Below are 14,466 nucleotides of genomic sequence, written 5' to 3'. Positions count from 1 at the left end.
GTGTCCTTGTCGGATGGCGTTGGGAGAGGTTTAAGTGTAGACTCTAGGATGTAGGCGATCTTGAGAGTGGTCAAGAGAAACCTCACCTTGTCTTGCCACCAGTAAAATTGGATCCAACAAACCTATCCAACCTCACTAGGTCTTGGTTCATGATTTTGATAGTCTCACCTTCCATTGAAACAAACAAATGGGTAAGATTTGGAATGTTAGGAAAAAGTAAATTGCCTTAATGGAAATGGTAAAAAAAACCCTTACAATTCTAAGAAAAATAGTACAAATAAACAATGCTTGATTAAATAAGATTACAATTATATGAATGAAATTACAAATAAAATAAGAGAAGAAGTAGAAGTAGAAGAAGAGAATAGAGAAATACAACTCTAAACAAAAGATACACATAAAGTAATAGTGTTTGTAAAAAAAATAAATAAAAAGATTACAACTCTAAAACAAGAAATACAAGTAAATAAGAAAAGAAGAATAAGATGAAAAGCAATTGAGAAAAAAAAAATAACAAGAACAAAAAGAAAGAACACTCTCACTCAAACCACCAAAGTGAAGAGCATTGAAGATCACCAACTTGAACAAGGTTTGCAACCTTTGTCCAAAAACGTATTTCCCCTTAACTCAAGTACTAAGGGAACTATCACAATTTGGAAATAGCTCTCTGGAATAATCAAGCCTCTAGGTGTTTTCTAGCCAAGTGCTCTAGTGGATAGAAAAGTTGTGTCTTACAAGTGAGCAATAGACTCCTATTTATAGAGTTTTGAGACACTCTTTGAATTTCAAATTCCACCAACCTCATGACTATTATCAATGATTAATTGGATGTTTATGGAATTAAAAATGAGATTTGGGAGTTATTTGAGTTGTTAGAGTCGTTCAAGAAAATTGGAAAAAATTGGCAGCCAGCTCTCCTAGCCGCTGCCACGGGCATTTCTTGTCGCAGTCGTGGCTCTCTATCACCCAGGCTGCGCCCACGAATGCCTCTGGCCATGACCACTGGCCTTTTTCAGGACACAATTTTGTGCTATTATTTCCAAACGATTTCAAACAATTCCCAATTGATTTTGTAACCTTCAAACACATTATTGGGGTTAAAACCAAATCTCCAACAATCATTTCACTTATGTCTTTGAGAAATTCAAATCAAAATTGTGCAACAACAAATTTACACAACAATGGGTAGTATTTGAGAGTTACAAATTTGTTACTAAAATTGTAACTCTCAAATATGTTACACATTTGTATTACACACTATACAAAATGTTGTAACTCTTATTTGTATGTTACAACATGTGACACTCTTTGTCAAATTTATTTAATCGAAAACATTATATTATAAAGTAATATAACATACAACATTCTATTGAAATGGCGATTCCAAGTTCTTGCTTCCAAAAAGAGAACCAGACAATATATACTAACTTTAATATATTTTTAACTTTGCTCTTTCTTCTTTTGATTGAATACCCGCTTACATTTATATGTTTTAAACAATACTAAAATATACAAGAGTTTATACATTTTTGGACCTTGTGTTTTGTCCAATTACATATTTGGACCCTGTATTTTAACAAATGACTTCTTGGACCCTGTGTTTTGTAAAATAGTTCAAATAGAATCCTAACCTCGATTTTGGTCAAAGTTTTCTGAACTAAAATTACAAATAATTCACCAAACTAACAATTTAAAACAAAAACAAAATCATTTTGCCTAATAACTGTATTGCTATATTCAATTTATCCTTCATCAAATTGGGTTTATGGGTCTATTTGAACCATTTTACAAAACACAGGGTTCAAAAAGATATAAACCCAATATACAACTATGTAATTAGCAAAATAGGTATTGAACTCAATTTTATAAAAGCATATGGACCTTAGATTAATTACCTAAAACATAAATAAAAAAATATATACATAAATCAATTTAAAATAATTTTTTTTAAAAAAAAGTCTATTATCTCCCATAAAATAACTTAATATAAAAAAGAAAAAAACTGCTTAATATAATTTAAGAGAGTTTTAAAATATATATATAGAGAGAGAGAAAGTGAGGCATTTAAATTTTCATTCTTTTTTAATATTGTATTAGGTTTATGTTTTTTTAATCTAAAAATAATAATATTACAAACTTTAAAATAATTTTAAGTAATTGCTTAAACTAAGGGCAATATGGGTTTATTTATAATAATTTGACCAAATTTGAAATATTTATATGTTGTTGTAAATATAATATTGTATTTTGGAAGTATTTTCCAAAAAAAAAAAACACAAGAAGGTAAACTCCATTATTCAGACCGATACATTTAATCAATGATATCCCCTTAGTATTTTTTCCCCTGCAGTTTTTCTCCACTGAATTTTGCTCTTTAGGGGTTTTAAGTAACGAGGCAAGTTTCCTTAAAAAAAAATTAAAAGGAAACTTAAGGAAAGCACAAAATGAATAAAGTTATACATTATTACTAATTTTAGGGTCCTTTATTTTTTCTAATACCAGTTTCGATCTTTAGTCTCAAACAATGTGTGTTGTAATGGTTTAAAAAAGTACCCTCGGTTCAAATTCCCATTTTTCCTCTTTCTCCTCTTACAAATTACAAGTTTGACTATCAATAAACTAAAAGATGGTCTATATTTTCGTTGTTGTTCTCTTACAGTAGACTAAGTTTGTACGAAGAGAAAGATAAAAAGTGAGAAGAAACAGTCCAAACAGTTGAGCCGAAGGTACTATTTATTTATTTTATTTTAGGAATTTACTTATTTGGTATCCTATAATTTTATAAAGTATTATTTTGGTACTCTTTGTTTTCAATAATGCTCATATGGTACCCTGTATTTTAAAATTATACATATTTGATACCTTAGACTCAGATTTGATAGATAAAATTTTGTCAATATGATCAAACTGTCATCAGTTATATGTAATTAAGTAATTAAATTTAAATTGAGAACTTACATAATTGACAGCAGTTTGATTAAATTTGTAAAATTTTATTAATTAAATTTGAATTTAGAGTACCAAATATGTACGATTTTAAAATACAAGGTACCATATAAGTATTATTGAAAACAGAGGGTATCAAAATGATACTTTGTAAAAACACAGGATACCAAATGGTTACCTACCCTTTTATTTTTTAGCAATTTACAAAACAAATAGTGATATTAGTAATTGTTTTGTTTGAACAATCTGGTATGAAAAAGAGAAACTCAAAAAAAGAGTTATATTAATTTACACTCCTAATTAATATAAAGACACCTTAGTTTTTAAATTATTTAATACAAATTTGTAAAAAGGGATATTGGCGGCGATAATACCTAAATTTTTCTAAAGTTGCACTTTAAAACTCAAATTTTTTTTTTTGACGATAATACATAAATCTATAATTTTGGTGTATCTATTAGTACTCACCGTTAGTTGCCCGCTAAGTATACACGTGGTACATATGAATTTTGGGATAATTTTAGACTAAATTATTTAAATACTATAAAAATCATTTTAAATTTTAAAAATCTAAAAGATAATTAGAAACTAATTAATAAAACTAAAATTTACAAATTCGAAACAACCTAAATTAAAATTGAAACTTAAAATCAACCCAAAATCCATATTATTAATTAGTTTCTAATAATCTTTTAGATTTTTTAAAATTTAAAATGATTTTTATAGTATTTAACGAATTTAGGGATATTGGTAGCCATAATACTTAAATCATTTATAAAGTTACACTTTAATACATAAATTTACTAATATAAAAATGTGTCATGTAGATACTTAAAGGGAAATTAATGGAGAATATTAACAGTTGCACAAAAATTATAAATTTACTTATTATTACTGCCAAAAAATAAAATTTAAGTATTAAAGTGTAATTTTTGAAATTTTTTAAGTATAATCGCAACCAATATCCCGTATCTTTTATAAAATTGAATTTAGTAATTACATCCTACTTACCCAAATTATAATTATATATATATACTTAAAAGAATCTTTGCAAATGAGCATCTTTCACTCGCTAAAAGATAAATATTAATGAAATAACACAATAGTAAAACTTCATCAATGAAAAAAAAATCGTCTAATTCAAATGTAAGTTTATAATATATATATTTTAATTATTTTATTAAATTTTGTCTTCTTTTTCTTTTTTCTGTCTACTGATTCTTCATTTTTTTTACTATACATAATTTATGCATTGATGTCCTTTATATATATATATATATATATGTATAGATGACTGTTATACTCATATATATACACACTAATAAACGAGTGCATAATGAATTGGATGCTTAATTTCTTGTATATAAATAGTAAAAAAATTTCAATAATCATTACCACTATTCGGATATATATTAATGAATGTATATGTCTATGTATGTTACATTTAGATTGGTGTTTTTTTTTTTTAAATCTCACGGGTATATATGTATATATATGAACATTTAAGAACATGGGGTATGATTTTTTTTTTCATTGGACAAAGTTTAAAATCTAATTTCGGAATTAAAAAAGGGTGTAATTATAAAATAAAATAGGGTGAATTTAATTTGGGCTGTATATGCAAGTTTGTGGAGTATAAACTTTTAGTTTAACAGGTCAATAATATAATAGATAGTGGGGTTTGTGCCAATTAAATTATTTTTCAAAACAAGAATCAGATTGAATTTGCCATGTTTAATTGGGTATAATATTTATGTGATTCATATATAAACTAATTAGTAATTAAGTTATAGTTTGCTGAATTAGAGAAAATAAAGGATGGCATTGGCACATGGAGAAACACAGATGTTGGCCTATGATGTAAAGAAACTATGGGTGGTATGGAATCTTCGAATTTGTGTCATCTTGAGCCTGTTCTTACAAACTTTCCTGATATTAGTTGGTTCCATAAGGAAACGGTATAAATCCAACTACATGCACCTGTTGATCTGGTGCGCCTACTATCTAGCCGATTGGATTGCTGCTTACGCTCTTGGCCAAATCGTCCAAACCATGGGTGGTGAGATATTTGACCCCAACAAAAATGGAGGGATCTATCTATTTTGGGGACAGTTTGTTCTGCTGCATCTTTCTGGCCCTGATAACATCATTTCATTTTCACCTGAGGACAATGGATTCTGGCTGAAGCAACTGTTTGGACTCCTTTTCCAAGTTGTGGCCACCATCTACAGCTTCTCTCTGCTCGCACTTGCCGAGAATAATGAGCTATGGATACCTACCATTCTAGTGTTCATTGCGGGACTAATCAAGTGCTACGAGAGAGTCAATGCTCTACTCAATTCAACCTTTGATCGATTTGGTGGGGACACTCTCTTGATGCCAAAACCAAATCCTGGACGTGACTATGAATACGCTTCTGTTGTCCATGACCCAATAAGTGAAAGGATTATTCTTCGAGAGGCCGCTGCCCAGCTTGAAAATAGTAATAAGCCACCACATGGAGCTACAATGCCAATCAGCTATAACAATCCCAGTGATTTGGGAGAGCTTCAGCTATTGCAACTTGCGTATTCGTTCTTCAAGGAATTTAAGGTACTATTTTCTGGCTCATTTTTGAGCCCTGAAAATCGAGAATCAAGTCGTAGCTACTTTTTGGCATGTGACAATTATCACAAGGCTTTTAGATTAGCTGAGTACGAACTATGCTTCTTGCACGATCGTATACATACCAAAGTGGTGGTATTGCAGAACAAACTTGGATACATCCTCAGATTCATTTGCTTCTGTTCTGTCTTGATCGCAAATTTATTGTTTTTCACAGTTGAGAAGCAGGAGTATGCCGAGTTTGATGTCAACCTTACTCGTGCCTTGCTCATGGGAACCATTTTCCTTGATATCATATCACTCATCCAGCTCGTTTTCACTGAATGGAACATTGCATACATGCATTTTCGAAAGAAATTACCAAAACGCGTAACACAACGTATTCCATCATTTGTATTGAAAAGAAATCACTGGGCTGAATCAGTTTTCCAGTGTCGTATGTTGGAGTATTGTATGCATACATGCCCCACACGACTTGTCTACCGGTTGGCTGGCTTCGTTTTTGGCTCGACTGGAGTGGTGGACGAAATGAGGCTGTGGTTTTCGCCTTCCATGAAAGTCACTGCAGATTTGAAGGAATTCATTTTCTCTGAGCTCAAAGAAAAATCTTTCAGGACACCAAATTTAGGGGAAGCCATTGAAGCATGTAAAGATAGAGGCCTTTCACCTATTTATGCGGATTTTGTATTGTTTGTAAAGTTTGAATGGAGCATCATTGAGTTCCACTATTTGGAGAGCCTTCTACTCTGGCACATAGCTACTGACCTTTGCTGTGAATGCTGTGAAGATGTGAACAACAAATATAAGTCTCATTGCCAGGCTCTCTCGAATTACATGTTTTATCAACTGGCTCTGCAACCTAGAGTGTTGTTCCAGGATCAAGGAAATTGGGCTGTAGTGTTCCAAGATACGCAGGAAGAAGCATACAGTTTTTTTAAAAAGTACTCAATTTCATTTCATAGGGGAGCTTGCCAAAGGTTGATGTCAGTGAAAACAAAATACAGAGCAGCTTTTTTAAAGGGGCCCAAAAGCAAATCTTTGTTGTTTGATGCTTGCATTTTGGCAAAACAGCTTCGAAGTCTGGGGGAATGCCGGTGGGAGTTAATGGCACAAGTATGGGTAGAGTTGATGTGTTTCGCAGCAATGAATTGCAGCCCAACCACACATGCGATACAACCTAGTAAAGGTGGGGAACTTTTGACTTTCACTTGGTTACTCATGTATCATTTGGGATTAGGAACTCAGTTCTCCAATCCTAGCAAAGTTCGATTGCCATCATTTCTTTGAAACAACCAACCCACGACCTAACTTTATCCGAGCATTTGTCATTGTCTTTTACTCGTCCACCCAACTTTATGTATTTTTACTTAGAGCTTATAATGTACTACACAATAATTTGTTATTTTTTTTAATTTCATACACACATATGTATTTCTCTTTCTTTTACTTCTGATTTAATGGAAAAGTGATGCAAGGGTGAAAAAAATTATAAAAATAATATAAAAATCCATAATAAATATACAATAGTCTAAAAGGCGTGGGATGAGGTATTGCATGGAGAAATGCTAAGGGGCACCACGGGTGCCCAATACCATAAAAAAATGTCGTACTGTTATTAGTACAATATAATATTGAGTCTCACACATTTGAATGAATTTAATAAATATTATAAGGTATCACTAATCAACCATAGGGTGTCACCTCATATGATGTTGGACACCTTAATGTGTCAAATACAACACTCGTATTGTATGTATGGAGCCAATACCATCGTATGAAGCCAAATTCTCTATTCTATTTTCCTATCCCCCCAATTGACAGTGAACACGTTTTAAATGCTAGCTCTACATTTAATTCAGTTTACATTTTATTTGCACTGTCTTCTTGTATAGTTTTTTTCTTCACTTTTTTGTTTTAATAAAATATTAAGGGAGCGTCTATGACAGGATAATTATTTTTAACTTAGTTGTATAATGCACTCTCGATATGGGCATATAGGGGTATTTTTATCCCAATTTTTTTATAACATTGTTCATTGTAGTTATAGCAAATATTTTGAAAGTTTTCAAAAAGTTTTGAATAATTTACACCATCAAAGACAGAGTTTAAATAACTTGTTATTTTCTCCATGTGTCGAAAACAGAGATACTCCTACTAGTAGAAACAAAAATTGCGCCCCACTATAGAATTTCCCTCATAATTTATAGCAACAATAAGACACTAGTTTTCCAAAAAGTGGCACTACTTTATCTTTTTCATTTTTATAGATTAAATAACATGAAATTTTTTACAAGCTTTTTTATAGATTAAATAACTTTTTATTTGAAGGTACTAAAATTATAAGTAAATATACAAGCTTTTTTTTTTTTTTTTTTTTGTATACAAATGTTGTTATGTTTGCTATCACATAAAATATCTTGAAATTCTTGGATAATAAAAAGACTTATGGCGAGTTTTTTAATTGAGTAATGATATGTGCATCCAAAATATGCACACAAACATTACACACAGTGATGTGGCAGTTTAGTCTAGTCAATCACATTTATTAAAACTGGGACCCACTATTTTAAAAAGCAGTGACACGTCACTGTGTGTAATGTTTGGGTACATATTTTGGGTGCACATATCATTACTCTTCTTAATTATACATAATTTGGTAAGTTGGTTTTCAAACTCTTTTTTTTTTTTTGCAAATTGGTCTCTCAACTTTGATTTTTTTGTAGCGTTAGTTCTTCACCGTTAATCACTAATGGCTGATGACTATTTCAGCTAAGAAAATCAAAGTTAGGAGATCAATTTGCTAAAAAACAAAAGAAGTTCGGGACCAACTTTCCAAAAAAAATTATTTTGACTTATGTGTTGAGATATTATTCAAATTTATATAGTTGTAAAAATATAATACAGAAAAAATTATCATATGGACGTTGAGATATTTAATTTTTGTGGCAAAAAATATAGATGTAAAAAGTTTATTTTAATAATAATATGAAAATTATTTTGCTTTACTTTATTATATATTCTAAGAGTATTTGTTAAGATGTATAATTTTATTGTTTAATAACTAATAATAAGGATAACAAATCAAATTAGGTACGTAGAAAAATATACAATTTTATAAAATAAATATAAATAAGATGCTTATTTTTTATTTTTGATCAAGAGAAGAAAGGAAAACTTCATTAATCAAACAAGAACAGTACAAACACTAAACCAAATTAACAGCTAACAGAGGCTAAGTACAAAAAGCCTCACCAAAATCAAAACAACTAAAAACAAACTCTACTGAACACCAAAACTCAGCTCAGGAAAACATTACAAAACGAGATAACATTATGTGATCCTGAGCAGAAAGCTTCTGCTTACGAATACTTATCAATCTATGATGAATAACAGACTTAACTTCTGAAGCTATGCTCGAAGCAGACTTAGACAAATGATAAAAAATACAGTTGTTACGATTCCTCCAGATACTATAAACAGTAACCACTAATATCATGATAGCCAAATGAAAAATGAAACCATTGTTTCTGTTTGAAATCCATGTCCTCCATCTGTCAAACTCATAAGGCCAAGTATTGCAATCCAACCAACCAAAAACGTGATCCAACACCTGTTTAGACAGTGAACATTCAAAGAACAAGTGGGAATGACTCTCCTCAAAGTCACCACAAACTGGGCACAGTAAGGAGTCTAAAGGCACTCTAAAACGAAGCAAGTTATCAAATGTAAGTAGCTGAGCATTGACAACCTGCCATAACAAAAATCTATGCTTAGGCAGAGATAATCTACTCCAAACTGCTTTGTGGTATCCAACCTGCTGGTGGCAAAGAGAGTTGTTATATAAAATGGAAGAGTAAAACTTCCCAGTTAAACCAGCAGCCTTGACATCTTCCTTACTAAATTTGTCTCTCAGATTGCATAGTTTTCTCTAGTACCAGCTGGTATTCGGAGGCAATTTATAGGTCCAGAAATCAAAGCCTTTCAAATAAATGGAATTTATCCATTTCACCCACAGCAAGTCCATCTTTTCTGATATCGCCCAGATATACTTTGCCAAAATAGCATGATTCCACCTCTGACCATTTTTGAAGCCGAGCCCCCCAAACACCTTAGGCAGACAAACTTTTTCCCATGAAGCCATGTGAATCTTACATATATTCCCATTGACTCCCCAAAGAAAACCACGACAGAGTCTCTCAATTTCTTTTATTATGCTTTGAGGGAGAACAAAAATGCTCATCCAATAGTTCCTTAGCCCAAACAAAACCGAGTGAATCAATTGCATTCTGCCAGCATAAGACAGGTGTCTACTAGCCCAAGTGTGTAATCTCATTTTGATTTTCTGAATAATGACATCACAATCCTCATGCTTCCATTTGGTAGGTCTCATAGGGACACCAAGTATCTTAGAGGAAACAAACCCTCTGTCAACTTCAATTCAGCAGACAGATGTAATTTTTGAGCATCAGAAATTCCTCCAAAGAAAATCTGAGATTTGTTCTCATTTATGTGCAGACCTGTTACAGAACTAAACTCCCCAAGCACAGTCTTAATGATCTTAATTGAAGACAGAGAACCCTTATAGAATATCAATAAATCATCTGCAAAGCATAAGCTAATGAGCTTGAGATTCTTACACATCGGATGATATCTGAATGCTGAATTCTGAGCTGCTAAATGGAGACTTCGGGTAAGATACTCCATCACTAGAACAAATAATAGAGGTGAAATCGGATCCCCTTGACGAAGACCCTTCTCACCTTTAAACCGGCCTTGGATCTTACCATTCAAGATTAAAGAATAAGACGATTTGCTCAAACAAGTCATTATCCACCCAATAAATCTAGCTGGGAAACATAAAGCCTTTAGAAGCTCCTCAATAAATCTCCAATCAATTGTATCGTAGGCTTTGCTTAGATCTATTTTAATAGCACATCTAGGAGAGATTGCCGATCTTTTATAATTCTTGATAATGTCTTGACAGATAAGGACATTATGAGCAATAGATCTTCCTTGTATAAAAGCTCCTTGATTCGAATGAACCAACTCAGGGAGAACTTTGGCTAAACGATTACAGAGTAGTTTAGAAACACATTTATAAAGAGTAGAGCAGCACGCAATCGGTCTGTAATCCACTGCCCTACTAGGATTGTCCACTTTAGGAATCAAGGACAATGAGGTATTCAATAACTCTTTTGGTATGAAACTTGACTCAAAAAAATGAAGTATAGCTCTACAAACCTCATCTCCTATGTCTTGCCACATCACCTTAAAGAAAGTTGAACCATAACCATCTGGGCCTGGAGATTTAATGCTAGAAATACTGAACATGGCATCGCGAATCTCCTTGTGTGTGAAATATTTTAATAACAGAAGATGCTGGTCTAATGACAGTTTTGACCCCATATCAACACACTTCTTGTTTAACTCCTTGGAAGCAGAGCTAGAACTCCCCATTATGCCTCTAAAATGGTTCATAAAATGAGAAACAACTTCAGAGAAATTATCCACCACTCTTCCTTGTTCATTAATGAATGTAGCTATTCTATTAGCCTCCTTACGCTTCTTCAAACAAGCATGAAAAAATGTCGTATTCATATCACCTTGTCTTAGCCAATTTATCTTGCTTCTTTGAGTCAAAAAACTGTAATATCTTTTCTCTTGAGTTCTGAAATTTTCTGCTTTAATCTTGACCGTATCCTGAAAAGAAAGATTGTTAGGATGAAGTTGAGCTTGTAACAATGCCTCCTGAAACTGATCCTTTGCTGATTGAAAATTAACTCCTAAATCTCCAATACAGTCCATGTTGAAGCTCTTCAATTTATGCTTAACCTCATTGTCTTCAAAAATATAGATTTCAGTCCTTTCCTCCTCATCGGCTACCTCCAATTATCTAAAACCAGCTGCTTAAAGTTTACATGATCAGTCCAGAAATTGTAGAACCGAAAAGGCTTAATACCCAAGTTCTCTACTGGAAACATAGAAATGGTACAAGAGCAGTGATTTAAGATTGTTTCCCATTTGAACACAGCTGAAGTATTAGGAAAACCATCTAACCAATCCTCATTAATAAAAGCATGATCTGTCTTAGAATAAATTCTAGCAACTCCTTCTTGATTGTTAGTCCAAGTAAAAAAAGATCCAGTACTCTTAAGAGCTTCAAGATTAGTCATAGCAATCCAATGAGAAGAGTCTACAAGTTCCATTGGCGACACTGATTTTCCCCCACTTCTATCTCTAGCTGTAAACAGAGCATTAAAATCACCTAAAACCATCCAAGAGTAAGTTGGACGACCAAGCTGAGCTAAACCTTGCCATAAAGCCTTCCTCTCCTCCAATGTATTTCGGCCATAAACAAATGTAACATTAAAAGAGTGATTGTGATCTGTCATCTTAACAAGGCAGTGAACAAACTGAGAATTCTCCTCTAACACACTCACATTGACAAACACTTTCCTCCATATAATCAAGATCCTTCCCTCTGTCACTGGACTAGTATAATACTCCCAGTTCCTGAATTTATTAACCATTAGTTCCTGCACTCTTATTCCCTTCATTTTATTCTCTAAAATAGCTCCAATCCCTATTTTATTCTTACTACAAATATCTAACACAACATCATGCTTTTTCGGGCTATTCAATCCACTAATATTCCAGTTGAGTATAATGCAATTATCCATAAGAAGATTGCACTTTACCCCTGCTTCCTTCGATCCCCTCTGCCTGTTCCTGAAGCACCCCAAACAGATTTGCCAACTTCTTACCTTGGACCTCATCTTTATGACCATTCTTGCTACTACTACTATCTCTTTGACTGATCTTATGTAAAAGCCCTGATTTCTTAGGAGTTTGCCATTTATTCTTTGATTCCTGGCCCTTAATAACAGATGTTTCCTCAACCATCTCCTTAGAACCTGAACTTTGTCCCTGTCCAGATTCAGTATTTACAACCTGCTCCGTGGCCACCTCTGAAGTTGGAGTCGGCACCTGTTTGTTCTTATCCCTTTCTAGCTCAGGAGAAATTTTATTTAGAGTAGTTTTCTGAACCAATTGTGGCTTCTGATCCTTGCGGCAATCAGACATAACATGTCCATAACCTTCATAGTTTTTACATTTGACTAGAAGCCATTCGTACTCCATCCCTTGCTCTACTAATTGACCTTGCTCATTCATGTAATGAATAATCCTAGGAGGATTATCTGAAAGTTCCACCTCCACCAAAATCTTGGAAAATTGAACTCTAGTTCTCTCTCGGGTAAATTTATCAACCATAATCGGCTTGCCTATAGTGCTCACTAAAGCACTAAGGCACTTGCTTCCCCAGTATTGAAGTCCAAGGTCATGAAGTCTAATCCACAAAGGAACTAAGCGGATCAATCGAATCACATTTAGATCAGTTGTCCAAGGTCGCACAATCACTGGTTTTCTGTCAAAATGAAGACAACCATTCTCCAAAACATGGCTGCAAGTCGCCTCATCATTAAACTTCACCATTATCAAACCCATAGTCATTCTAGCAATTTGAGCAATCCCAAGGTGACCCCAAACTCTCTTGATAAAGCCTTCAAAAACAGGCATGGGAGGGTTAGCTCCAAGAACCATACAAATGACTGCTGAATTCCAATTTGCTGACTGACTTCTTACTTCATCCTCATCAATCAGTGCTATCCTCTTACCATCCTTAACTAGAGGTTCAACATATTTTAATTTCTAATCACTAAAAGAGAGCTTACCCGAATTGAATTGATTCCAATGCTTTTGAGCCGATGATTGATAGTCTGCTCTTTCCAATTGATCCGCCCTGCTAGAAGAAGCTGACCCAGCAACTTTCGGCTCACCATCTTGTACAACACCATTAGCGTTCACTTCCAAATTAGACTCAGTTTGGGTCTTACCTAGAACCTGAACGACACCCTCACTAATATCCTCTTCACGCACGATTTCTGTTTGAGACTTCTCACTTTGGATTGAAGGCAGGCCTTGAACATCAGATCTAGTCGCCGGTTTCCTTACAGATTTCTTCTTCTTCACCATGGAAGAAGGGAAAATCACGAGAGAAAACCACCTAATTCAATAAGATGCTTATATTAACAATAATTATATTTATGTAAAAAAATAAAAAATATTTCAAAAGAATTAATTTATCAAAATAATATTGAAAAAATCATTATATGTAAACATTTTGAATCATTATAATTTTAATAAAATGTTTTAATGAATAATTAGAATGGTGATCCTCTTTTGAAAAAAAAAATAGAATGGTACTATAGGCAATTTTAGTTTAATATTTTTTTTCTTTCCAACAAAATAGATAAAAATAATAAATTATCTGACACCCTACTCATTTAGAAGAAAAATAATAAATTATTTGACACCCTACCCATTTAGAAGAAAAACAGTCACCCCTCAAACAAAAAATAAAAAAATAAAAAATGTCATAATTATTATTCCAAAAGTTTAATTAGTTTTATTGGCAAATAGGTCTCCAAATTTTTTTCTTGAAAAATTGGTCCGCCAATTCTTTTTTTGGCGAATTGGTACCCCAACTGTAACGCCCTGAATAGCTAAGACCGTTACACTGTGCACTTATAAAGGTGCAGGACTTGCTAATCAAGTCATTATTTGAAAACGTGTCACTAAACATGTAAGATCTATGGTTAAAAAGATTTTGGTCTCAAGAGACTCACTTCATATATTTAAACTGTAGTAAACATGGGATCCCATACAAAACAGAGTTAAAATAAGTTTACAGACTCCCAAAAGTACATAAGTAACCACTAGCCGTACTAAGGCAAAACAGACAGTTTTTAGGTTCCACGTCCTTGCCTACACCTCAACCGTGGCGGCTGAGCACCTGGCTATGTACATTCCACTCGCTGAGCTCTCCAGTCAGGGCTGATCTAACTTGCCCTTGCC

The 14,466-nt window shown here is 33.1% G+C and overlaps 2 protein-coding genes across 2 annotated transcripts; one reads left to right on the top strand and one right to left on the bottom strand.

Annotated features, from left to right (window-relative positions):
• Positions 1-4,764: 4,764 nt before the first annotated feature.
• On the top strand, positions 4,765-6,837 carry LOC133784980 (uncharacterized). The gene has a single exon (XM_062224242.1). The coding sequence runs from the start codon at positions 4,765-4,767 to the stop codon at positions 6,835-6,837; it is 2,073 nt and encodes a 690-aa protein (XP_062080226.1).
• A 5,385-nt stretch (positions 6,838-12,222) lies between these two features.
• LOC133784979 (uncharacterized) lies at positions 12,223-13,584 on the bottom strand. Its single transcript, XM_062224241.1, has 2 exons — positions 13,284-13,584; positions 12,223-13,235 (listed from the first exon to the last, which is right to left on the bottom strand). Exons 1-2 carry the CDS (start codon positions 13,582-13,584, stop codon positions 12,223-12,225), a joined length of 1,314 nt encoding a protein of 437 aa, XP_062080225.1.
• Positions 13,585-14,466: the final 882 nt, after the last annotated feature.

Source organism: Humulus lupulus, chromosome 6 (assembly GCF_963169125.1).
Source record: "Humulus lupulus chromosome 6, drHumLupu1.1, whole genome shotgun sequence".
Taxonomy (NCBI): Eukaryota; Viridiplantae; Streptophyta; class Magnoliopsida; order Rosales; family Cannabaceae; genus Humulus; species Humulus lupulus.
Note: the sequence above shows the minus strand (reverse complement) of the source record. Positions and strands in the feature narration are given on the sequence as shown.

Excerpts from the sequence above, each read along its gene's own strand:
- LOC133784979 (XM_062224241.1), bottom strand. The coding sequence starts at position 13,584 with ATGGTGAAGAAGAAGAAATCTGTAAGGAAACCGGCGACTAGATCTGAT. Across the intron at positions 13,236-13,283 it reads TTGGAATCAATTCAATTCGG|TTAAGGATGGTAAGAGGATA; the intron begins GTAAGCTCTCTT and ends TTGAACCTCTAG.
- LOC133784980 (XM_062224242.1), top strand. The coding sequence starts at position 4,765 with ATGGCATTGGCACATGGAGAAACACAGATGTTGGCCTATGATGTAAAG.